At 40.6% G+C, this 26912-nt stretch overlaps 1 protein-coding gene across 2 annotated transcripts in view; it reads right to left on the bottom strand.

The window, feature by feature from the left end:
- The window catches only part of St8sia1 (ST8 alpha-N-acetyl-neuraminide alpha-2,8-sialyltransferase 1), a 137834-nt gene that overhangs the window by 46451 nt on the left and 64471 nt on the right, over positions 1-26912 (bottom strand). For both annotated transcript variants that reach the window (XM_020185159.2, XM_074075886.1), the window contains 2 exons: positions 13056-13165; positions 6863-6955 (listed from right to left, as the gene is read on the bottom strand). In XM_020185159.2, the coding sequence (XP_020040748.2) occupies positions 6863-6955; positions 13056-13165 (203 nt within the window). The remainder of the gene's footprint in view (positions 1-6862; positions 6956-13055; positions 13166-26912) is intronic.

The raw sequence follows: 26912 nt of genomic DNA, 5'->3' as shown, positions 1-26912 counted from the left end.
TATTATTCTTTATCACTGCATAATATCCCATCAGCATGTACTTTATAATATTATAATATTGTATTTTTTATGTTTTCTATGTTTACAGATTGTCATTTTTTTCAGATTATCCATGATACATATATATGCACATATAGATTTGTATACGCTAGGGTTTTTTCTTGATTTTTAGGATAGATTTGTTGAAAACTCTATTTTAAAATAATTTGTACTTATCACCTTCACTAATGGTTTGTTAATCATATGAGACTCTCCCCCTGTGTCTGGGTGGGACTGTGTAACTGTTTAACCAACAGAATATGGTGAAAGCCATGCTGTGTCACTGTTGAATGAGGTTACTGACATGCCATACACTTGTACTTGCTGACTGTGGACACTAGCTTTGGGGGAAGCCCACTATTTAAACAGTGCAAGAGCCCTGAGGCTGTTATGCTGTGAGTGGGCCTGAATTAAGAGGCTCCAGACAGATCCCCAAGAATACAGGAAGAAGGAGAGGTGCCTGCTCTGACCTATCTACTCCACCCCTTGGCATTTCAACTCTGACTTCCCTGTGAGGGAGTGTGAGCTAGATTTCTCAGCCTCATCTTTCCTGTCTCTCCACATGCAGAAACAGTACAAGACCCTAAGAAAGGAAACAAAGATAAAACAAGTGCTTTAAGACACATCTACTCCTGTCTCCCTCCTTAATTTAGGGGACATTATGTTTGGGTATTCCATTGTCTCTTGTTTTGATCATACAAATCATATGTAAAAATAATGCATAATAGCCTTATTATTTTCTACAGATTAGGTTTGTCAGAATTTATCAATGTCTTTAGTAATAAATTCTCTGCATCCTGGATTTTCTTTCTGGCGTAACATAGTTTCTTCCTGGGAGGCTCTGGTGAAAGCCTATTGGTAATAAGCAACCTCTGTTTTCCAAAACAATGCTTGTCATTGAAGCATCTATTGTAGTGACTAGTACAATTTCTACATCGATAAGGTTTTTCCTCTCAGGGTTTTATCTTCCCATTGCATTCTGACTTCTATTTTTACTGTTAGAAGTCTGTTTTTGGTAAAGTTAACACTCTTACAGGTTATCTGTCCGACTGCTTTTAAAACTTCTTTAGTTCATTTTCACTGGAATTATCAAAAGTTGCATTTTTAAACAGTCATAATACTTTAATACTTTGTGTTTCCTGCCTTTAAAGATTACATTATTTATTAATTACAAAAAGTCTCATCTCTATGACACAGTTGCACAATTCCACTTTAAAGTGGCCCTTCTCATTTTGCTCTGCATGTGTCTTGTGTCACCTTCACATTTGTGATACCCTACTATCTCAAAAGTTTTTGTCCTATCTTTTAGCTCAGCAGCTCTCTCCTCACTCAGGTGTAATCCATCCGTTCCAGCAGTTACATCACTCATTTCTAAAAAGTCGTCTTAGCACTTTTCCAAGTCCACTCAGTTCATTTTTTATATTCTGGTGTTGGCTTCTCTTTTTCCCTATGGAAATTTCCTATTTAGTCCCATATAGCATCTGACAATTCCAATCCATTCCCAGGCATTTAAGTCTGTTACTTATGTTTGCTTTCTGTCTCTGAGGCCTCTAACTACTCATGGTCTGTGTGCATTAGAAGGTTTGCTTGTGAGCTCATATTTATTTGAACGTAACACAGCAGACCTCTAAGAGCACTTTCCTCAGAAAACTCTATGTTTGCTTCTATGGGAAACTACTCCCCACATGCAACCACATGAAGCCCTTTCTCAAGCTTGACAAAGGACATTCATTTACACAGCGAGTCCAAGGCTTGGCCTCTTGCTCGAAGATTGGGAATCTGAACTTCACAGCTCACATGTTTGGTCTGATTTTACTTCCTAACTTTCTATTTTGTGTGTTTGGTTTTGAGGGTCTGGGGGGAGGTATGTAGATATCCTTGGAGTTTCTCCAAATTTAATGAGTCTAATAATACATTTAAAATATGTTTCATCCAAGACCAAAATGTATTGCAGCAGGAGCGTCCTTTGAGTAGCAATTTTGGATATTAGTCAGAATGGCTACACTACCTCATTTCTCTCAACAGTCCTCAAGATAAAGAGTTTTGTTTTCAATGGACAGAGGGAGGTTTAAGTAATTAAGGTTACATAGCTCATAAGTAGCAGAACTTACTGACACTAGAATTTGGAAACACGTCTGTTTACATAGTGGTGAAGAACACAGCTAAGACCTATGTTCTTCACCACTATGTAATTTTGCCCTTTAGACAATGAACTTCATACATCTCCCTGTCTGAGGGACATCTCTTTTTCCATCTGCTATTTGCTTCCTCTAATTCCCTCCTAATTCTCTGATATCACTGCAGATGTTAGACTGAATCATTTTCAACAACTGCCAAGGCTTGAGTGAACACCAATACACAGCTCTGAGTTTGGAGAGAAAAGAAAAAAGAAGTCAGACAGCAGAAGAGATGGAAATTTTAGGAACACAATTTGATATAAAACTCTGAAGAGAAATTGCTATGAATTTCTTAGACCCAATTTACTTTCCTTAGAGCTCAAATTATTTTTTTTTAAAAAAAACAATGAATATTGGCTCCATTCTCTTCCAGTTGTATGGGGATAGATGGCTCAGGTTCTACTTGACATCAGGAAACTCAAGATACATATCTCATATCAAGTTCTCCTAGTGAATTAAAGGTTCTGCATGTACAAAGTTTGAAAGGTTAATTCCACTATGATTTTTTTACTCCATTATCATAATTCAGCCATTAGCCTTCCAAATTCGCACCAACTTCTTAGAAAAGAGTAACTGGAGTTTTCCTAGCGATCATTCCACTAATATTATTTTGAACTACTTGTCACTAAAACAAAATTCATCTCAGCAGCTCAAAAACTGTTTTAACTAAATTTTTTTTTAAATCACTGAATTTTCTGTGTCTTGCTGTGTAATCCAGGCTGGCCTCTAACTCATGATCCTCCTGCCTCAGCCTCCCAAAAGCTGGAATTACAGGTGTGAACCATTGTGCCTGGCTTAAATTTCCTGTTAACAGACAATTCAAACCAGAAATTCAGGTTGGGGAAGATTTTAAACTATATATTTCATGTATTCACTCATTCCATAAACATACACTGTGTATTTTCTGTATGCTAAGCAATGTGCTGGGTTCAAAGGCATAGGTAAAAGATCACTGGCCCAAACCTGCTTGTCTAAATTGTTTCCTTTACTGTGCCTGGAAGGACACACATATATCAGACTCGTTGCTCTTAATAAGCAGGTGCAAGTAACACCTTTGAAAATGAATTCTTAATGCCTGAATAGGATAGTCCATTATGTTTCAGCTTTTATTTTTTAAATGGGAACTTGTCCAAATATGTATCATCCCTGGGAAAATCATGAACTCATGATTTGGGGAAAATGGCTCACTGAATTGTCAACTCTATTGACAGCTGAATTGTCAACTCTATTGACAGCTGAGAAATAAGCTTTGGGAACTCTAATCACTACGTTCTGTTACCATAGAACCCAGTGGAGACCAGTGAAGTTTAACCCTTTTGTGAGTGGTGGAGCCTGTAGAACATCTGATGGAAAGTCCAGCCATGCACTCACATGAAAAGTTTCCTCCATTTCAGGAGGCCTCCCTGGAGTTCACAAGGACCTTCCATAGAAGGGAGGACCACTGGCATGTCTGCTGACTGAGAGCAAATGCACAACTTGAGTCTCACCTCATTCAATTTTGTCTTCCCATGGCAGAGTAAATCTCAAAACTACTCAGTGAATGAGTGAACTCTGTTCTTGTAAAGCTCCCATCTCAATCTTCTTTCTCCTCACAAATTCCCACATTCTCATATACACACTTTACTTGACAGTTCAAAGGGCTCTGCCAGCTGGGTGTGGTGGTACACACCTGTAATACCAGTGTTTAGGAAACTGAGACAGGAGGATCAAGAGTTTGAGGCCAGCCTGGGCTACATAGTGAGAGCCTGCCCCTCTCTCCCAAAATACCAACACTCCCTATTTTCCAAACTCTGCATACATACTTTTCTTTTTTCCACCTCACAAAAGAAATCTCTACTTGCCATTATCCCAAATATTACAATGATGTATTGAGATACAAGATAAAACCCACCAGGCCACCAAATGAAGAAATGCTTCCAAATAGCTTCTTGGGAAACATCTTCTTTAAAAGGGTGGGGTGGAGAAGAGGAATGTCTCTAGAAGCAACGGAAAGGGCTGTGCTCTGTCTTATCCAGGGTACAAGCTCTTGGTAGTTCCCCAAACCTTATTTACATGTTGAATGATTAAATGTCAGAAGGAAGATGATTGTATCTGGTGACACTATAACACGTATTTGAATTAAAAAGGCAGTCATTCTTTTCTGACAGGAGGTTGACTTAATAGATTAATTTGACAAAGAACACTGACTTTGACATGACGATATGTGACATCAAAAGAGCTAAAACCATCCTTCTGAGATTTTGAAAATATGTACAAAGAGCATACACTTAACAAACAATGAGGTGAAAATCTGTACGTGACGATAATTTAACTTTATGCCAAAATATTAGGTAACTTCAAAATGACTTCTTCAGGAGAAGATGGATTTAAAAGTATTTTGGAGGCTATTTGAACAAACATGTTTGAAGTCCATGAGCTAGAGGTTGTGTGCTGATGAAGGATGAATGCCTAGGAGTGGATGGTTCCTACTGACAGCCCAGCCAACAAAGGAAAAAGGGCAGGAGCAACAGGTCTGATTCAATAGCCTCTGTTGCCCCTACAAACTCAATGGAGGATGAACTCCTGCCTCTCAGATAGTTCTGAGGATTGAGTGAGCAATGCAAATGAAGAGCAGGAAGTTAGCACCCATACATGATGACCATTTGCCAATATCAATAATAACAAATCTTGCTTGTAACATTTTTCCCTTCATATTTAACTTAGGTCTTAAATTATAGGTTTGCTTATTTAATTTTGAACCTTGTCCTTCTTCTATATTGGTTCCTCAAAAACATGATCAATCTTTCCTCCTTCCTCTTTTTCCCTCTCTCTCACTTATCTTACTTTAAATCTTGCTCTAAATATTCTTTCTTCACCTTCCTCTTAAAATATTACCACCAACTCCACATATTCAGGTAGGAAAACCAGATCTTCTATTCCTGGATGTAGGAGCTGAATGTTTCATCCCCTCCACAGGAAGCTGTAATCTTTAATCCTTCTTGTTCCCAATTCTAAATAATAGTCAAAGTAAATAAGTTTAGGAAAGATATGACCTTTGGGGAAAACTAGGTAAATAGTACATGGACCTTCTTGTACATTTGTTTGTAAAAAAAAGTTCCCTGTGAATCCATCACTATTTGAAAATTTAAAAACTTCAATTACTCAAAGAAAAGTATTTCTGTATTTTCTTATCATCTTTGTATTTTTTACACTAATTTTTATAATGAACATATATTTTTATTGAAAAACAATTATTATAAAAATACATGCATATGATTACATTTCTTAAACATAAAATATTAAACTATAAATGCACTATAAAAATACTACATAACATTTTTATGGGGGGGGCTACTGGGGAAAGAAAGATTTCTCAATAAAAGAGGCTATAAAAGATAAGACTAACAAATCTTATTGTACAGCAAATTTTAAATCATTATAGGATATAAGTTAAAATACATGGTACAAAATAGAAGAAAATATTTGCTAACATACATTAAATAAAGAATTAAAGCTTGTAATATAAAGTCTATAAATCAATAGGAAAATATTTTTAAAGAAGAAAGCAAAAATAGGCAAAAAAAATACAAACAGGTAATTCACAAAAGAAGAAATACTGTCAACAGCCATTCAACCATTCTTATATTCAGAAAAAGACACAAATTAAACTAAGAGTATCATTTTTCTCTCAATGCACTGACAATATCTTAAAAGAGCAACAGCGCCTACAGTGTCATTGTCTATGTAGGGAAACAGAATCTTATCCATTACTGAAAGAATATGGTACATTTGGGAAGGGTGGTTTTATAGTAATCTCTCAAAATTAAGTATTTATTTGCATTTCTAAATATCTCTTTCATGGGAATACTTGCTTCTGAACCAAAACAAGTGTAACATACGCACTGCTCACTCGCATAGGACTTCCTTAGACAGAGGTATCTAGGTCCAGAGCATCTGTTTAGTCCACTCTTCATTGCTAGGTATACACAAGGGTTAAAGACCATGTCTGATCCCTCTTTCCTCAGAGGTGGACCCATTCTGTACAATGAACAGCCCAGTCCTTACAAACAGCCCATAGCTCATCAATGGTGCTGATGGACTAGGGACTGACTCCAGGAGCTCCCAGGACAGCTGCTGAAATTTCTGCAGTATTAAGAAAGAATCTCCCCTCTGCTCTCCCAAATCTGATTATAATATAATGTAACCACATTACATAACAATAAATATAATAAAACCACACATTCTGAAAGTATTGCTACTTTAATACATACATATGCAGTCAAATAGCCATTATTATTATTTTTTTATTTTATAATTTAACTCACAGTCGCCAATCAGTAAGTTGAGCCTGAAGCCAGCAAATCCGGTAGTAGTAGTAATGGGTGAGCAGGTATTGTGGTGCTTCCTTGAGCAAAACAATTGATCCTCCTTATTTGTACTATCTCCAAGAGCAAGAAAACGAATTCCAGAGGAAGCACGGAAGACTGCTTGGCTTCCCATAACCCTGTCTAGTTTATTTACAATTCCCTCCTTTTATCCTTCCTGCCTATCCAGATGATTTTCCTCTTTGTTTCCCAAACTAAATTCTGCTCACTGCCTTTAAGATGCTAACTACTTCACAAGCCTTCCTCTTTACTTCCACACAGAGAAAAGTCACCAAGTCTTACCTTTGTCGAATGATGCTAGGATTCGCTGTCACCAAGTGACTTTTGGATCCAACATCCCTAGTGTATTCACTTGACAAGGGAGGAAGGTTGCATCTAGGAATGCAAGAACACCCATTTTAGAATGATTTATATACTTTCAAATCAAGTCAGTTATGACAAAATAGGAACTTCAATTCTAACTCAATTCACAAACAAATATTTTTGCCACCTTCCCCTTTTAATAGTCATAAGATGACTACTTTACCTCAGTATCTTCAACGCTGTCAAAAACCTAGTTGTGCTGTAGAAGAATGAGAATGCCAGCTTCACAGGTAAGTGATTTTCCAAAGGAAAGAGACAGTATCGAGAATGTATGTCTTCCATTTAAAATAAAGTATTCCTCAGATCATAGGGAAGGAAGTATTAGACTTGAAAGTAGGGCTCTAGAGGTAGATGACACAGGACCTACAATGTTCTCTGCTTACCCCATAAACCTCTGGGGACAGACAGAAATTATACTTGTCCATATTTTTCTTTCTTTTCCCAAAATATAAATTACAATAGCACATTCAGAGCAATGTACCATTATCTAAACCAATGACTTTTGTTATGTGGCCAACACATAGGTTGATTTGTAGTGAAGACATAAAAGGATTTGTCATCCAAAGAAGTGTGAAGATTTGGCGCCATCCTAGATCAATCAAGGAACAGAGTACAGTGGTGTTTTCTTGATGAGTGAAAACAGTCACCCACTCCCACCCCAAATCTTTTCCGGGGTCACATCTTGTGAATGTGAATAATGGAAGATATGACCACTTTCCATTCCAAATCCCATGGCTTTCTGCCCATGCAGAAATTAATTTAATTGCCTGGACTCAGTTCCTCCAGGACATAAAATTAGGATGACTTTCTTCTCTCATTAGATTATTGTAAGGACTAAAAGAATTGCATAGAGCCGGGCACCAGTGTCTCTCACCTGTAATCCCAGCTACTTGGGAGGCTGAGATCTGGAGGATCGTGGCTCCAGGCCACGCAAAAAAAGCTTGTGCAACTCCATCTCTAAGGAAGAAATCTGGGTGTGGTGGGGTGCACCTGTCATCCCAAGGATAATGGGAATCTTAAAATATGAGAATTGGGGTCCAGGTCAGCCTGGGCACAAAGTGAGACCCTATCACCAAAATAACCAGAGCAGATAGAGTTGGAGGTGTGGCTCAAGAGGTAGAGCATCTGACAAGCAAGCACGAAGCCTTGAGTTCAAGTCCCAGAACCATCAAATAAATAAAGTGTAGAAAGTCTCTAACTGAATGCCTCATGCATCAGAAATATCATAAAAATATAAGTAAATATTTATTTGCTATTTGTGAAAACCTCAAATGAGCCTATAGCTTCCATTAGATTTCTATTGTAACTGTGTCCTTCATTTCTCCTCTGCACCCATATGCTGTATTTCACTCTTCCCTCATCAGGGCATCTCTAACTTTCTGTTATTTCTGCAAACTAAGATATCATTTATTTACAGGCAAAGATATCTTACAACTATTGAGGGCTCTGCCAGCTACTAAATTTTCCCTACAAATGTGCCCCAGCAGATGGAACTGTCCATGCACCCAGTCAGCTGACTAGCACAAGTTCCCTGATTTTCTTTGACTTTTCCTATGACTCCTACCACATCAGGGCATCATAATCGGAAACTTGTCTCTGGTGACTTAGACTTTTCCTTTCATCTGCTCCTGGGTAAAACAAACTGGCTCTTATGGCCACCCCCGCAGGTCAATTGGTCAGCCAGCTGGAGCAAACACACTGGGCATTGTGGGAAGTCCGTCCCAGCACCCATGCTGGTGCAGCACCATGCCGGATGTGGTTTCCTGAGGACTCTTTGAGGTTGTGAACTCATGCATTAACACGGGGCTCATCCTCTGTACTATTACTCACCATGGTCTTGTGATATAACTGACCTTTGCAAAGTCAAAGACAACTTCCAAGCCAAAACACAGACAAAAATTTGAACGTCTCTTAAATAAGCTTTGACTTTGATTGCCCCTGGTGACAACCACGTTACACCAAAACTGAAAGCTCTAAATATCACTGGGGAGTGCTGTTCACCCAGTGAGCCATTATTTAAGAAAATGAGTTGGTTTTCATGTGTAAATATTTTGTTTATTCTGTGTGTTCTATGACTCCTATGTCTGGATCCCTTCATAAGTCAAAAAAAAACAAAACAAAAACTTGCAGGTGCTGGATATATCCTATCACAGAGGGAAAGGCCTGCAACAGAAATGATAATATTTTATGAATGCATTTCTGAAAAATAATGACAATATATTTTGGTGTGAATGTCTGCTCTACGTTCTTCTGGGTAAAACGTCTCCTCGAGAGCAAGTATCTTGGACACTCTCCTGTGTGTCTTTTCTTAGGAAGAGCACACTATAATTTTAGCTGCTCCGTTCCTAAATTGGTAATTGCATGGATTTACATAAAAGGCACATTTAATACAGTGAAATTGTTTCTAATAAGGAATAATTGTGTAGAAGTGTTTCAAACTTTGCATTATGGTTTGTTGGCATGATTAACAGATATTAACGGTTTAAGTGTCATAGTAACAGTGCTTATGATCATAAAGGAGGAATGAATAGTCTGAACTGAAGAGTGTGAGTGGGTGAGGAATGGGCTCGGGGAAAGGAAACTCTACATAGAAAAATTATAAAAATGACTTCAAAATTTTTATGTACATTTAAGTATGCAAATCATGCTCTTGACATAATTCAAAAAACACCAAAAAATGCTGGGTGTGGTGTCTGTAATCCAATAACTACTCAGGAGACAGAGATCAGGAGGATTGCAGTCAAAGCCAGCCTGGGGAAACAGTTCATGAGACCCTATTTTGAAAATATCCAACACAAAAATAGGACTGGTGGAGTGGCTCAGGTGAAGGCCCTGAGTTTAAGCCCCAATACTGCAAAAACAAACAAACAAACAAAAAACACCACAGGGACGATCCCCCACTGTGACCTGAGCCCACCAGCTTCTCCCTTAGATGTAATCGCTGTAACAGATTCCGTCTTATGGACCTTTCACCTTTCAGATAAACTGAACTCAACAGTATTGTTTTCAAAGTGTTGCTTTTGGTTAGAGAGCAAAAGCATACTTTGAAAAATGGGGAAGTGATTGTTAGCATTTTAGAAGATGTGTCTGAAAACCACTAAGCAAATGATGGAGCTGCTAGATCCTGGTCCTAGAAGACATCTTCAACTGCTTCTGTCACATCACTATGCACAGGTCAGGCTATTTTTAGGTCACCTTTCTCACTTTTTCTGTCCATGCACCATAGGGCCAGACACACCACGTTCTCTCTAATCTGTTTTCTCTAATCTCTCACTGAATGTCTCATTTCTAATATATGACAGTATCTCAATTTCCTAAATGTGTATTCAGCAACCATTTATAAATAGATCTGCAAATGGTCAAGTAAGAATCTAAAATCATTCATTGATATTTATTGCTCCTATATAGTTAAACATAAATAAGCCTCTTTTTAAATTTCGAATCTGTCATAAGAACTGCATTATTCTTGAAATTAAATCAAAGAAAGGCACATGCACACGGAGCTTTAGCAGTGAGGTTATCTCCCCAAATGCAGTCCTCACCTCCCTCATCATTCTATGAATCTCATGCTCAATACTGAGCCAGGCACTCTACTCAAAGGTACTCATTCATTCTGAACTTGAGTATATCAACAGCAGATTGTGTACACAGGCCAACCTAGTCCTGCTGATCTGGGATAAATATGGCATCACTAGGCAATCCTGGACAGTGCTTAGGCTGGTCTTCTCCATGTTAAATTGAAAATACTCATTTTTCTAAGGGTAGTCAATACCACACACTCAAGTCAGGAATAATTTTAAAAACCACACTTATTGTACTGCCTCCTTCTGCACTGAAATCACTGAACTTCTCCAAACCTGTGAGTTTAATACTACCCATTCCTTCAACTTACACTTGAGAGCAATTTGAAAACTTAAACTAAACTACAGAAACTCTGTTAGAATACTCAATGTACAGTACCCACCTACAATATACATTATAACATACAGGATTTAAACACCATAAAATCAGGGTTGCCACAACAGAAAGTCTGGCAGGATTGCTGTCTCCCTCCTCAAACAGATCAGAACCTGAACCCCAGCAAAGGTAAAATGACACTTTGTATGTCACAGAGCTGTCAATGGCAGGGGCTTGTTCCTCCCAGCCATGTTCTTCATTGGCACCCCATCTTCATCTAGTGCTGAAGCATTGGAGTGGAGGCCTGAAACTGGCCCAGGGCTTCCGCCCTTCTCGGCCATCCATGAACCCTCAGTGATTTTATTCACTCCTGTGGTTCAAGACCTCTCTCACCCCATGTCACACCATTCCTCCCACTTTTCATGATACTTCAGCAGCTCTTATTTTCCCCACATTAGAGCTATGGAAAAGGTTGTTTCTGTCTCAGAGTAGAATGGAGGGAGAACTCAGCCCAAACACCGCCCTCCCTCAGAGGCTCACTACCTGCTCCCGAATTTCCCCTTTACAACAAGCACATCAGGATATGAGACTGTAACAGAATTGTTCAACATACCATTTCCAGGACTAGTGTAAGGTCTGCTGTACAGCAGGTGCTCAGCTGTCAGATGTCATATTGACTTAAGAAGACTACTCTTAAATTTTTTTCCATTTTCCTATGGTTTGTACATATCCCAAAAAAAAAATTACGGTGAAGAGAAAAACATTATCCTACGCTTGAAAAGCTATGCTGGGGAAGGAAAAATAATCCTGTGGAGGAAAGTTAGGGAAAGAAGGACCCCCGCCCCCACTAGGCCACAGGCTTCACCAAGTAAGGTAGCAAATCTTTCTAGAACCCAGCCTCCTTCCTGAAAGACACATGGCCCTCCCTTAAGAAATGGCTTCCCTAAGATCATCCCTGTCTTCCCTCTCCCCTAGCCCACTCAACTTCAGGTGCTTCAGCATTCCCTTAGCTGTCTTTTGCCACTCCTAAACACTTATTTATCCTTAAAAATAAACACAAACACAAAAACTCCCTCCTCCTTTGCTCCATTTTCATTGCTGTCCTTAGCCTCCCTGACCTTTACCCTTTTAGCCCCTCGCTCATACTCATTCCCACTTCTGTAAGACTTTGGGGTCCACCTGAAAGCCCTCTCTAATCTAGTCTCAACATTCCCTCACTTTCTCAATAACAAATGTCTTCCTTTTGGGCGATGTTTCTGATCACTCTCCAGAGAAGCTAAACTGCGGTATTATTCCAATGGGCTGTTCATGACTTTAGCTCATCATTTAATCCTGTTTTGCCCACTGATTCCGGCTCTGGATGGCCTGCCATGTGGCTCCCTTCTGTTCTCCTTCACACAGTGCACTCCTCTCCTGCCCAGGCTTCAGGGTGTGTGATCTCTCAAGCTCTCCACTCAGAGCTCTCCTGTTGTCACCTCTGTCCTTTCCTCTTACCCAGATAACCTGCAGCCTGCACAAATGCAATCACTGTCTTTGCTTCTTCTGTTCCTGGCTGCTAACCACATGTGCTCAAACTCATCCAGTGGTGCAGACTGGCACTCTACAGCCCGCTGCTCTCCTCCCCTGGTGGGTGGGATTGCTTTAGCAATTCCTTATCACGCCCCTGCAGGGACCTCCTGCTCTCCTGGGCTGACATCTGCCCAAGGCCTTTACCAACCTTCCTCCTTGTTTGAAGGTTACTACCGCCCTCCTTCTTCCCAATTTTCCTAGTCAAGCATAGACCAAATCCCTCTTCGAATCCCACTTGCTACTTTCAGATGCTTTTGTGACAAGCTAAGAAGAAAAGGGCATAGCATAAAATGAATAAAATAAAATGTTTATTCATACGGAGGTAGCCTTCTTAAGAAAAGTGCAATTTAAAAGTTTTAATCACCCTTCTGTCTAATCTAAAAGAAGATCTGAGTTTCCTCATTTCTCTGCTGGCCTGATTAGTAGCAGAGAGGGGACGGGCTACTGAGGAGCCTTGGCTTTGTATCCGATCAGGGCAGGTTCCCTGGCTCCCTGGGGCTCTTCCACCCCCCACCCCCCCTTGTATGAGAGCTAAGGAGCTGGCTAGAAGGGATTAATGACAAGTGACCTGTTCTGAAAGGCTCCAGGCTTCTGGGAGGGGTGGGGAAAGGACAGAGGCAGAGGCCGCGGTGGTTCTGGTTCTTACCGCATGACAAAATTTGCTTCATCTATTTGACGGCCACAGCCACTCTTCTTCAGAATGCCACCATTGCCCACCACCGCACATTTCTTCAATGGCAACTGGAAGGGGGTTGCCTAGCAACAGAAAACAAGGCGGGTTTTCACTGCACAGAACACACAACCGCTCACAAAGTCATTGTTTATAGCAGAGCCTGTGGAGGAATTTGAATGAGGACTGGACTAGGCAGAAAAAAAAAAACACGTGCAAAGAAAGATGCCAAGAAGTCTGTGAGAACAAACTAGCCTATCCTTTGAAATTAAAAATCAAAACAAAACAAAGACACCCTCCCTGAAGTGTATTGAAATATAACAGCATTTTTTTTTCTTTCTCAATTTGGCCAAGCACGCAGTAGAGGGTGTTTGCGAGGGAAAACAGAAAAGTCCAAACTAAACACAGGATTATTTTTAAAGGCATTAATCTGGGAACAAAATCAAATGAATTAAATTCCTCTCTGTGACTGCAATTTCATTCACTCATACTGTCACTCACTCAACAAGGGTTTCTAAGCATTTCCTGCCTTGACTGCTGGGGACAGATGCAAGGATGCAGAAGTCTCAAGCCTCAGGATTCTACAGGTTGGGGTGTAAGGAATGAGTAGGGAGAGGAGAGGATGACCACCATACTTGGGCAACAATCAGAACTGTCATGCTGACCTTGCTACAGCAGAGTCCAGCACCAACTGCAATGGGGAAGCCTGCACACGGGAGCAAGGAGACCCCTCTGTCCCATCCCCTCGACTCAAGGAGAGCTTTGACACTTGAGATGCACCTTAAGAGGAAGTAGGATTTTGCAAGGCAGAGGAAGCAGCATAAATAAGGGCACAAAAGTGTTTGCAGAGAGCAAATGAACACTGGGTGGTTCAGTCTGGAATGCAGGAGGCATCTCAGAGGCAAGGGACTTGTGTCAAACCAGGCAGCATGTGACTTTCTTCTGCAGACAATGAACAGGACTGCAAAGAAAATGTGCTGTGTACCAGTGTTTCCTGAGGAGCTATTTATAATAACAGGGAATATGGAGACCCAGGAATAGCTCCTGTACGTGAAAGGCAGCATTTGGCCTTTTCTAGCTAGGTCAGCAAGAAATACTGGGTACAGAATCTCATCTCTGTTAAAATAATGCACAGCAGTTAGAGGATGTGAGGGGAGCCCTTCCATGGATATAACTGGTAAACAAAATAACTATACTAAAATTAAGTAGACTTCCCCGGATGAATCTCAAATAATATGGACCATGCCAAATGAATACATGGAATTAATACATGCACTAGAAGTTCTCATGTAGACGTGGAGTTATAAAACCAGGAGAAAAAAACACATTCCAGGAGCTTCTGTGTTCGTCGATAGCTGAGGCACTTAATTCAGCATGAGAAGGTTTTGTTCCCTGGATTTCTAGTATGTAAGAGGGTAGCCTGAGGCATAAGAATATTGTTGTCAAAGAAGCAGTAAATGGTTGTGTGCGAGCATTTGTCAGAGGGGAGCTAAGAGTTCCCTGCATCACTATAGCAGTGATCAGTCTAACAAACTCCAGAGCAGGATGCACCAGGGAGGGACAAGCCAGGAATGACATTCTAACACATGCAGAACAATACATGCCATTTTTCTCAGTCACTCCCAAGAGAAAGGTTTAGAATCAAAAATAGTCAGATCTGTAATTTATTACATAAAGACTTAAGTATCCATGCTGATGTCATAATTTATTCCAATAGTACTTATGAAGTGTCTACTATGTGTCAGGCACCGTCCTGAGGGACAGGGACACAAGTGAAAATCCAGTAACCCTGGGGCTTATATTCTGGTGGGAGAAGCAGGTAAGAACTAAAGACACATGAGAGGAAGTGTGTTAGATGGTGCCATGGGCTCTAGAGAGAACGAAAGCCTTGTCATAAGGGTCTCAGGAAATGCTTCTGGAGAGGGACTGCTGTTTGAACAGGGTGATGGAGGAAAATGTGCCTGTCAGCAAACCCCTGAAGAGAGGAGGAAGTGAGCCAATTACCTTCGTGTGAGCCACTGGTGTCAAGGCCTCCAGGAGGGGATAGGAAGGAGCCCTTTAGATCTGGAGAGAGAAGTAGGAGAGACTACTGAGCTAGCTGGTGGGAGGAGGGAGAACAAAGTCTGAACAGCTCTGTAGGCTGGTTTTTATTTTGAGAATCAGTCAATGTAGATGAGCAAAGGAGGGACATTATTGCCTCTTGTAGCAATCACTGCCACTGTGTGAACAGGTATAGGGTTTCATGGGCAGAAAGGGAGACCAGTGAGGAGGCTTTTGCAACAATGCAGACTAGGGACTCTGCTGAGGTAGACTAGGGTGACAGTAGGTGACCCGGAGGGAGGAAGAGCCAACCAGATTTGCTGATGCCGTGGAAACAGGATAAGAGAGGAGGGAGGAATAGAAAGGGCTGGGATGAACTACCACTTCCTGAGATTTGAAGTCACAGCAGGAGCACATGTGGAAAGGATTTCGGATCTAGTCTGAGAGTCGAATGTGTCATACCTGGTTGACATCCAAGTGGCAATGTCAAGTAACAACTGAACATGTCACCAATGAGCTGGTCCTTAATGTAGACAGAAGAGACCTTAGAAAGGCTCCAGTAAAAGAAGTTTAAAATGTACCAAATGCAGTTAATAGATTAAGGACAAAAATGGCTGAATATCCCCACAGGATCCATGGAATGCCTTTACAAGGATTTGGTTCTATAATTGGGGCAAATGCCTTGATCCCATTCAGTGAGTTAAACAGGTATGTGTGCATAGCTATTCGTATATAGTTTGCTTGCAAAATGTGCATTCATGAATCCTCAACTGATACTTAGTTAGATTTAAAAAACCAACTTACAGCCCCCTTAATTGTTGTTAAAGAGAGGTCTTTGAAGCTGGGGGCCTGGCCACTCCACATTTCCAGGCAAAATTCTGGGCCCAGGACAAGGCAACACAGAGCCAGGAACAAGCATTGCCTCATAATTCTTAAATTATGGGATTATGGGACTGGGGCAGCTGTCACATGCTCTGTGCTGTGAGGGGGACATTACCACACAGGATTATGTGATCTCCAGGAAGCAGCTCACTGGGCTGCTGATGGGGCAGCCACCCTCTTCCTTTCCTTTCTTTCACTCTTTTCCTCATCCTAGCACAGTTCAAGGACTTGTCCAAAACATGAAATGCCAGACTTCACGGACATTTCACGTCTTATTCCACAAGAATAAGACAAAATAGTGATTTTTCTAACTCAATTCTAACAATGAGTTACAAAATTGGGAGTAATTTTATTAGCAGAAATTTAACTCTTATGCACTATTAACATCTCCCTCCCGAAACCCTCAAAAGTTCAGGTTTTTGGTTTGGTTTTGGTGGTACTGGTGTTTGAACTCAGGGCTTCATACTTGTTGGGGCAGGCACTACTTGAGCCACATCTCCAGCCCTTTTGATTTGGTTATTGTGGAGATGGGGGTCTTGCTTTTTGCCCAGGCTGCCCTGTACCACGATAGTCCTATTTAGGTTTTCCATTGTAGCTGGGATGACAAGTGCATGTTACTTTTTCTGTCTTGTTCTTTGAGATAGGGTCTAACTTTTTTGCCCAGAAAAGACTCAAAACGTGATTCTCCTATCCCTACCTTTTGCATAGCTGGGATTATAGATATGTACCACCATGCCCAGCCTCACATGCTATCTTTTCAAATGTACCCCTGCACAAACATATCTACTGGATCTGAGCATAGAGAATACTATAAAATTTCTGCTAATCTTAAAAAAAATTCTGAATGTAAGGATCAATTAGGATAGATTAAACAGACTACATATAGTGATGAGCTCCAAATTGTTTTCAACTCTTGCTAAGGCACTAACAGGTCATATGGATTAAACTTTTTCATCTCTAACTATTTCTTTGATAATGTTACTGACCATCTTCTAATGACCATATTATATTAACCATGGGATTCAGATCCTGATTTCTTTTTTGTTGGTGGGACTGGGGATTGAACTCAGGGTTTCATGCTTGCAAAGCAGGTGCTCTAACACTCAAGCCACACCTCCAGTCCATTTTGCTCTGGTTGTTTTGGAGATGGGGTCTCATGAACTATTTGCCTCAAACTATGATGCTCCCAATCTCAGCCTCCCAAGTAGCTGGGATTACAGATGTGAGCCCCTCAACCTCTACTGCCTTACTAAAAATCATGAATGTTCCATCTATCTCTGAGTGGGGTTATGAGAATTAAAATAGGGTGAAGGCACTGAATATCACCAGGGAACTCTGAAGTCCTCTATGAACATATGATATTAGTACATTCAGTACTGGCAAAACTAAATTCCTAGCATGGAAAACTGTCACCATATCAATAATCTAGTATAATGTGTAGTTTTGTGTAAGATAGTTTTCATTTTGAAGAATTACATAGACTTTGAACAAAATATTGTCTTTGATCAGTTGGCACTTTTGAGTATATATCTACTAATCTTATAAAACTATGAGATTAAAAATGCACATTTTTGTATGATCAAGAGTACCATAGCTTTTTTCTCAACATTCTTTCCAAACTAAGCACAGAATAGATGTCAAACGATTTGCTCAATTCATTAAGTATTTAATCCACAGGCTTTCATTAAACATCAGACCTATTTTCAGCAGTGTCTGGGCCTCAAGTGGCATTTCCTGCTGCTGTAATGGACATGTAAATTAATCTACAAACTTGAAGAACTAGCATGAGCCCCATCACTCACTAAAATACAAGCTCATGACCGTATACTGTCTTCCACAGCCTGCATCACCTGTGTTTCTCCAATACCTAACTTACCTGTTCAACACTATTTTTTGAGCACCTGTTATGGCCCACAAACTGTGATGAAATCAGTGAAGGAAGTACTCCACACGTTGCTGCAGTGCAACAGGACAAAACAGAATTTAACAAACATAGGAAAGTATGGAGTGTTACAGGTTTAGGGAAAATCTCTCTAAGGAAGAGTCACTAAGCTAACATTGAAGTTTTGAGCAGTGAGAAAAGAAGCCGAGATTTCTGGTCTATTAGATAATCTTCAGAAGGCTAAAAGCAAAAAAAACTTAGACTCATGCCTTATGGCATGGATGAGGGTGAAAAGACCAGTTACAGGCTAGAAGACTTTTAGAAACAGACTGCAAAGGCCAACTACGAAAATATCCCTGGCTGACACTATTGACTTCTGAAAGAATGCTATGAAAATGTGAAGAATTTAAGCCTGGTTTTGGTACCCTATGTAAGTGGTATCAGAGTATCCCAGAATAATTTTATAATTAACTGAATGAAGCATTACTAAGCAGAGTCACATCCAAAGTCAGATGCCTCACCCTTGTCCTTTCCATGTAACCCACGCAAGGCACCAACACCAACGACAGGCTGGGGATGTAGCTCAGTGGTGGAGCACTTGCCTAGCATGTACAAGACCATGATCCCGTCCTCAACACCACAGAAATAAATATATATTTACAACAGCCAGTGAGTGGAGATCCCTACGTCCCCAAATAGCAGAGCAGTCACTGTGACCTCAATCACAGGCACAAGGAGACCTTGTATTCATCTTCCCTTCTCCCCACAGACATGACTAGACTTCTTAAATGATAATTACCCTATTTCTATAAGCACCTGAGTTAACCACCATAAATCATGAATTACTTTAGAGTCTGATCTGGTCTTGGGGGAAGGGGTAGAAGTAGAAAGTGCATGGTGAAAAAAAGTGCAAACCACATCACAGAGAGAGAACTTGACTGACAAGTTTGTGATAACTATTTTCACAGGAATATATGACATTTTACTAAGCACAGCTCTGATGACAAATTAAATGATGCCACCTTTGAAGCACGTCTACATTTTTTAAAAAATCAGCATCACGCATGGATGTAAAATCAGAATTTAAGAATAAAAAGTGTTCTGTAGGACCACTAAGCACAGGACCAGAGAATTAGGAAGGCAGGCTATAGGATCCTTCCATCTAAATTATTAAAAACAAAACAAAACAAAACAACAACAAAAAAACCCTAACCTTAAATCTAAGTTTCACAGGAGCATCAGGAACCCAGATAGTCTGGGATTGCAGGAGCAACCAGCTGGGCCCCCTCAGAAGTGGGCCCTGTTGTAACTCCCTTCACATCGGCACAGACCGAGGAGGCTCTGGGCCCCAGGGTTTATGGAAATGAGTCACAGATTGACTTAACACTATTAATGGATGAATGGTGGCCAATTAAATATCCCCAGTTTCAAAAATTTCTGCCTTTTGAAGACAGTAACAAGATACTATTGTCTTCAATGCAATGCAGGATATATCACATTACAATAATTGTCACCCTAATTCATTGCTTCACTATGGCTTTCTTAGTGTGCTGGATAACTTTTATACCTTGATTCCTCGGCTAGCTTCCTTGTACCCCTCCTAGTTCCCATGTGACCTGTAGCCTATGTTCATGGCTTTATTGCTCTATATGGGGGGGGTGCCATAAATATTTAGAAATAAATGTGTTTTAGAATCTCAAAATAGTCAAGCTACCACAGTTAAGTTGCTGATTTCATTACACAGTAACTTTTGCAATACTTTTTAATCTAGGGGTCAATGCTTATATTCATGCTTGACAGTACAAAGGAAAATGGGGTATGTTTTGGTGAGGTTTTTGTTGTTTTTGGTCGTAGTGGTAGATAGTGGGGTCTTCTTGTTTGTTCACCTTTCTACTACCCGCCAAACTCTTTTTTTCTTTATTAGGAAGGTGGAGCAAAGACTTGCTTATGCAGTTGTCCTAAAGCTAGAAAGACTGCATGTTCATCAAGCAAGACTGTCAAGAGTCAATGTCAGCTTAGATACAGGTCTTAAAGCTTATCACAAAAGCTGAGATTTTATTTTTCAAGCCTTTAGAATGACCTGAAAGGCTGTCACCTCCATGCTACCTGCTGTTAGTCACCATGTCAAAACATGTGCCTGCCCTTCTTGATGAAACTCCCAGGTTTTTGACCATGAGAGCACTGACATGTATCTAGTGGCACCAACTCGCCCATTTTAATGCACCCTCACCCACGGAACCACAGGGACTCCCACACATAATTATGCCTAACCCACACACATAATTTAATTTCTTTCCATATGTTAATTATATCCTCAACTGAGGCATCTAAACACACCCCCTGCCTCACATGTAATTATAGCCCCCTCTTATAAATGTAATTACACCATTCAGCCGCCCATCTAATTACGCCCTCCCTGACATACTTAATTGCTCTGCCCTGCTCAAGGACCTAATTACATTCTACCCAGTGCATCAATTAAGCCCCCAACCCTCCAATGATATTGCTTAGACGCACACCTCTTTATCTCCGCACCCAGTCACTTTACTACTGCAACTAAGGATCAGCAACTTTCCACAAGGGAACCCCTTGCTTGCATGGCACCCAGTTAACCAGGCAAAATAATGACAAGATGTGGCTGAACCAAAAGCAGTGATGGTCCTTTCCTACAAGTAAGCTAGCATCACGTCTGTTTTCAGTCATTTAGCAAGCCCCTTGGAAGGCCAAATTAAAATTTCAGCTGTTTTCTTACACTGCGTGTGTAAATGTCTTTATGATGAAAATATCTACTAATTAATCCATTTACTTCTGAGAAAAATGCTTCTCAATTAGAAATATTTAGCTATTGAATCCTTAAAAAAACATTATCTAAAACTTTCTCTGGGGATTTATATTTCCAATTACTACTTATGGAATTTGAAGATCCCTATACTCAAGGATATTTAATTGTTTCTCAATTATATAAGAACTTTTCTAAGACTTATATTCCCCACGCTACTGATAGAATTTTGATTTTAGGAAGATAAATGTTATGTTAATATGCTGTCTACACAGGACGCATGTCCAGAAATTGAATGATGTAAATATTCATATACTGGTAACTATTAAAATTTTTTGCTCAATCCATTGTAAAAATAGCACTTAAGCATTCCAGAGGTCATTTTGTATATTTTGCATATGCGCTGTTAGTTCTGGATAAATCACTGGCCATCATTTCATGTGAACATCCAGCAGGTTTATTAATCATCTCCTAAGCGATTCCTACTTCATTGAAATTTATTGTTGATGTTGCTCCTGACTCATGAACACCAGACCATGTACCCACCCTATACCAGAGGGTGGCCACATGTCAAAAGCCCTCAAAACAGCTGTTTTTTCTTATGGTGTAAAGGTAGGAAAAAATGAATAGCATGCCCAATAATTCAAAGGCAGCTAGCTGGCACTCACTCTTAGTAGAGAAACAGAAAATGGAAGCAGAGGCAGGAAGAACTGCGTCTTCTGCCACGGCTAGATGTAGTGTTTCACTTCCTTTGTTGGAAAGACCACTGAGAGATCATTTTTCTGTAAATACAGGAAATCCCCTTCTTATTGCTGAGCCCAACCCTGAACCCTGCTGCCCATGCTCAACCTTTAATGTTTCCTCTACAACCTGGCACCTCGTTTAGCCCTGGTGCCTTAGACTCCTGGTTTATATGAATGGTACCCTCGCCACACAGTTGTGAGGATGAGAGAGTTCGGTCTGGTGCAAAGTAAGTGATCAGTGACTGCTATGTTAATTTTTAAAATATGAAATGATCCAACATTTTCATAGCAACATGGGCTACAAGCTTTGGGGTCACTGTTGCTGATCTTTCTTTTGATTTCCCCAACCCCCATCTCTGCACAGGCTCTTGAATTCTCCCCCTCTTTCCACCTCCAGTGGAAATATCAAAAAAAGACAACTGGTTTAATACTTCTAGTTATTTATTACTTCTAGCTGGCTTCTAGTTCTTATCCATCATGGATTCTTCATGTTTGTCCTAATTCTTCTAAAGAAAAGGCTGGTGCAAGTCACTGTCCAACAACCTGTCCTATGCTTCCCTGTGCCCACAGACAAAACTTTTGGGGTCTTTATTGAGGCACCCGGGACCCACCACACCCAGAATTTCTGTTTTCACATCCCCTATGCATCTACTCAACATTCCCTCCATGTCTTTTTATATCGCTGGGTTTCCTCAAACACAGCCTGGATTTCTTGTGTCCCTTTCTCAGTTAAAAATACTTCAATGCCACCTCCTCTTTCTCCCCTTCTCCCTACTCCATTATCACCTATTTTTCACCCTTAAGAATCTACGATGTGCTTGTGGGTATGGTGCCAAATAAGAACCCTACGAGTTCAAGGAATGGCCAACGTTGAAGCAGATCGGAAGTACATCAGAATTCATTTACGCTCAGTGAGTCATGAGAATTATGTACGGTTTGCAAGTGTGTGTGGAATTGAATCAAATTGCTTCTTTCATACTTCAGAGATTTTCAGATCATTGCTGCTGCTGCTGTTATTCTGATGTGCTATTGCTGTTCAGTCAAGGTGCTAGGCACAAAACTCCCATTAAAGTACATCTAGAAAAGCAAAAGGGGGGAATACTGCTTGTGTAAAGGTGGGTGCCCATCCTGGAAGTGGCCTTGACACCACAAGGGATTGATAATGAAAAACCCTAGCATCTAATCAAATGCATTTTCCCCCTAGAAGTCAGAAACTACAAACATACAGCAAATTTTGATTAAGTGCATTTGGCAAAATTTTACTGAGTGTCAATCATCCACATACAGGTCACTACAGGAGTGGCTGCAGGGCCCTCTGGTTCCATGTTTGCTCCGTTAAACGATGGTATGAATTAAGAGATCCATTTTGTTTTCAACTATAAATAGTGTGCACTTGCTCAGCAATGCAGGACTGCTAAACTGTTAATCCAATCTAAGTGGTTAGTCACCTGAACTGGCAGGGCCAGGATCAATGGCTTGCTTAATTAGCTATTTGCGTTTTTCAGAAAGCAAGCCCAAGGTTGATTGTCTCATTTGTAACATTTTACTCCATTAAATGATGGAGAAAACAAGGATGAACGTTCTTTTTAGGGATAATGCTGCTTCTGCTATGACTGCTGCTACCACCTTTATCTCCCCAACTCTAGGAGAAACATCTTTCATCCTTTCTTGCTGAGAAAAAAGGGGAAGAAGCTGATTCCAGAGCACCCGTTTCTTCCCAGGCCAGCTGCTTCAGTGATCTCCAAGGACACCCCTCTTTCCCAGGAAGCCTCCAATGCTGACCTTAGTTTCCCACTCACACTTCTATCTCTGTTTACTTCACTCTACCTGATGGACCATCTTCTCTCCTTTTTCATAATGTGAACTACCTATATTGGAATCACCAAGAATGCATATTAAAGATGCATGCATATTCCTGTCAGTGCAGTGGTTCGTGCCTGTAATTCCAGCTACTTGGGAGGCAGAGACGGAGAGGATTGAGATCTGAAGCTACCCCAGCCAAAAAGTTATTGAGAAATCCCCCCCCACCATTTCAACCAATAAACTGGGCATGGTGGTGTACATTTGTAATCCCAGGTATGCAGGAGGCTTAGGTAGGAAGATCTTGGTCTAAGGCTCGCTGGCATCTGGCAAAAAATGTGGGATCCTAGCCAAACTAACTAAAGCAAAAAAGAGCTGGGGCCATGGCCTCAAGTGGTGGTAGTGTGTCTGCCAAGTAAACGTGACAGCCCAAGCCCAAACCCAAGTATCACCAAGTAGCCCTCTTGACACAGAATCTTCATGTCTGAGAGACATGAAGACCCCCACAATTCAAGGTGAAGTCTGTGACACCAGATCTGCCATTCTCACACCACCTAACATCCTCCATCCCAGACCTTTTCTGGCCAATGTCACCACGCAGGACAGGCACCACACCTGCCCGCTGTACAGGATTCCACATGCCCACTCTCTGCCTCAGGGCACTTGTCACTGGCTGGGGCTGTGCACCTGCTCTGGTTTGTGTATGGTTTAAGTGTATGTCCCCAATACTCATGTGTGGGATGCTTGGTCCTCACGGTGGTGACATGGGGAGGTGGGACCTGGTGGATGTTCTTAGTAAATTAGGACACTGCCTTTGGAGGCAAGGTCTCTCTGCATTATGAAACAAATAAGAAACATGCACTCTTACATGACGTCTCAGTTCTGTGACCTGAACCTCCAAAACTGTGAGCTAAATAAACCTCTTTTCTTTAGGAAGTTGGCCTGCCTTTGGACTTTTGTTATAATAACAACAGAATGAACTAATTTTAAACTCATCCTTCACAAATGGAGAATAAGCTCCTTGTCAAAGGGTATAAGCCATGCCTTATAACTCAGTGACCTCAGAACCTGCCACAGTATGCACACAGATGTTTCCATTGATTGACTGATTGATTTAAGACATTCCCACACCAAGAGAAATGCCAGAAACCCACCTAGGTTAAAAAAAAAAAAGCAAATTCATTGAGTTTTTTCATACAACTGGTATAAAAGTTAAGGAAATTGCTGAGTGAGACCAAGGTGAACTCAAAGATTGTTTTAGAGTCTAGCACACAGGAATTGAAAATTTTAATGTCTTAACAGAATTCAGAGTATAAGGAAGGCAAGAGGGAGTGCTGGAGACAGTGGCAAACAAACCACATAGACCAGTCCAAAGGATCATGGGGTTATACCTGAAGGAATGTGAGTCAGGTTACAACAAAAGCACCTGCATCCATTGCAGCACTATTCACAATAGCCAAGCTATGGAAACAGCCAAGATGCCCCACTACTGATGAATGGATTAAGAAAATGTGGTGTTTATACACAATGGAATTTCACTCAGCCACAAGGTAGAATGAAATTTTGTCATTTGCAAGTAAATGGATGGAACTGGAGAACATCATCTTAAGTAAAGTTAGTCGGGCTCAGAAGGCCAAAAATCACATGTTCTCTCTTATATGTGGAATATAGACCTTTAAGAAGGTGAATATGGTTGATGTACTCTCTGTACAAGAATGAATATAGAATTTTAAAAACTGCTGAAACCACCATAAAAAGGAGACTAAGGTAGAGAGGAGAAAAATAGAGGAGATGAACCAATTCGGGTTATAATACATATAAACATGGAAATGTCACATGGAAACTCTCTGTGTAGCTATCTTAAACAAACAAAAATGTCATTTTCTTTTTATAAAATTGGAGAACAGGAGGGCAGAACAGATTCTATCTGGGATGGTGGTACCAGGAGGAGGCATAGGATATAAGAAAGGTGTGGGAGGGTGACTATGGTGCAAATACCGTGTACACATGTGTGTAAATGGAAAAATGAGACCTGATGAAACTGTTCCAGGAATGGGGGAAGGGGGATAAAGGAGGATGATAGAGAGTGTTAACTCAGCTATGATATACTTGACATATTGTAGGAACGTCTGTAAATGTCACAATGCACCCCCAGCACAACAATAAAAAAGAAATAACAGCTCAGACCCTGCTGATGGCTGGGGCCCCGGAGCTGCTAGATAGTCTGATTTAGTTTTCCCAAGTGACATTAAAGATCCAAATTTTAACCTGAAATCTCCCAGCATTAAAATGTTGGCATAGAATTCAAATGAGTTTTTTCAAAACAGGAAAATAAAGTCCATTCGAAGGGCAGATGTGGCTTGCAGGTGGTAGGTCTGCATTTTCTACTACAGAACTCAGGCAGAGTCTCCACAGACATGACATTTATTTAAACAATAAGTCAGAGATGAGTGCAAATCTTACTTATTCAGAAAGATGTAGGGAAATGTATATTTTAGGGAATTTTTAACCAAAGATTGGAAAGGCTCCCTTCTTGACAGGCTCAAATGAAATAATAGATTCTTTCTAAAGCAATTAATAAAAAAAAAAGTCAGGATTCTAAATGACAAAGCAAAGTCCAAAAGGATTTTAGGAAGGTTGTCCTAATCTCTGTTCAGAAAAACCTTAAGTAATATTCTGACATTACTCAGAGTGAGGTCTCAGCCTCTGTGGCTGAACCTGCTGCTTATGTTTCCCAACCAAAATAGGATCATCCTGTTGACACTGTTGCAGTATGCATGTTCACTGAACAGTATTTTATGGTAATTTTTTATCATGATCTTAACATTGCCATATAGTCAGCTGTATGGATGGTTCCTAATTAATCCAGTTCCTTAATGTTGAGTATTTCAGGTGGTTATCAGTTTTTCACGATAACAAACGTCCTCAAAGGAGAGCATGATGATGCATGCACACCTGTAATTCCAGTACCTAGGAGGCTGAGGCAGAAGGATCTTGAGCTTGAGGCCTACCTAGGCTACATAGTGAAACCCTTCTCAGAGGAGATGTAAATAAAAAGAAACCCTGAACAGCAGTCTTTGAATTGTGGCCAATCCAAAAAAAGGAAGGTAGGAGCTCAGGGGAGGGTCAGCCCACTCTGTTCAATCCTGTGAAATGAGCAATAAAGTTAGAATAATTCTACGTAAAGCACATAACCAAAGATTCTCTCACACCCCGTGTTCAAGTGTACAGTCACTCACCCACTCACACAGGATTTCTCTGACTAAATTATTCACCAGAAACCCCATGCCTGGCTCAGTTGGCACCATCTCTACCTCAGCTTCCTCATCTGGCTTCCTTGGGACATAGCAGTAGAAGTTAGCAACTAAGAAATTATTTATCCATGATCATTTCAAAAAAAAACACAGTGAAGGGCTGGGGATGTGGGGCGTTGTACACTCCTGTAATCCCAGCTACACAGGGGACAGAGATGAGAAGATAGAAGTTTGAGGCCAGCCAGGGCAAAAAACGTTAGCAAGACCTCATCTTAAAAAAAAAACAAGCTTCACATGGTGGTACATTCTATAATCCCAGCTACACGGGATGCAGAGATAGGTAGATCAGTCTGAGGTCAGCTCATGCAAAAGCATGAGATCTTATCTGAAAAATAACTAAGTTAAAGCAAAAAAATGGTGTGGGCTTGTGGCTCAGCTGCATGAGTGCCAGCC

The sequence above is a fragment of the Castor canadensis genome, chromosome 6 (genome assembly GCF_047511655.1).
Source record: "Castor canadensis chromosome 6, mCasCan1.hap1v2, whole genome shotgun sequence".
Taxonomy (NCBI): domain Eukaryota; kingdom Metazoa; phylum Chordata; class Mammalia; order Rodentia; family Castoridae; genus Castor; species Castor canadensis.
Note: the sequence above shows the minus strand (reverse complement) of the source record. Positions and strands in the feature narration are given on the sequence as shown.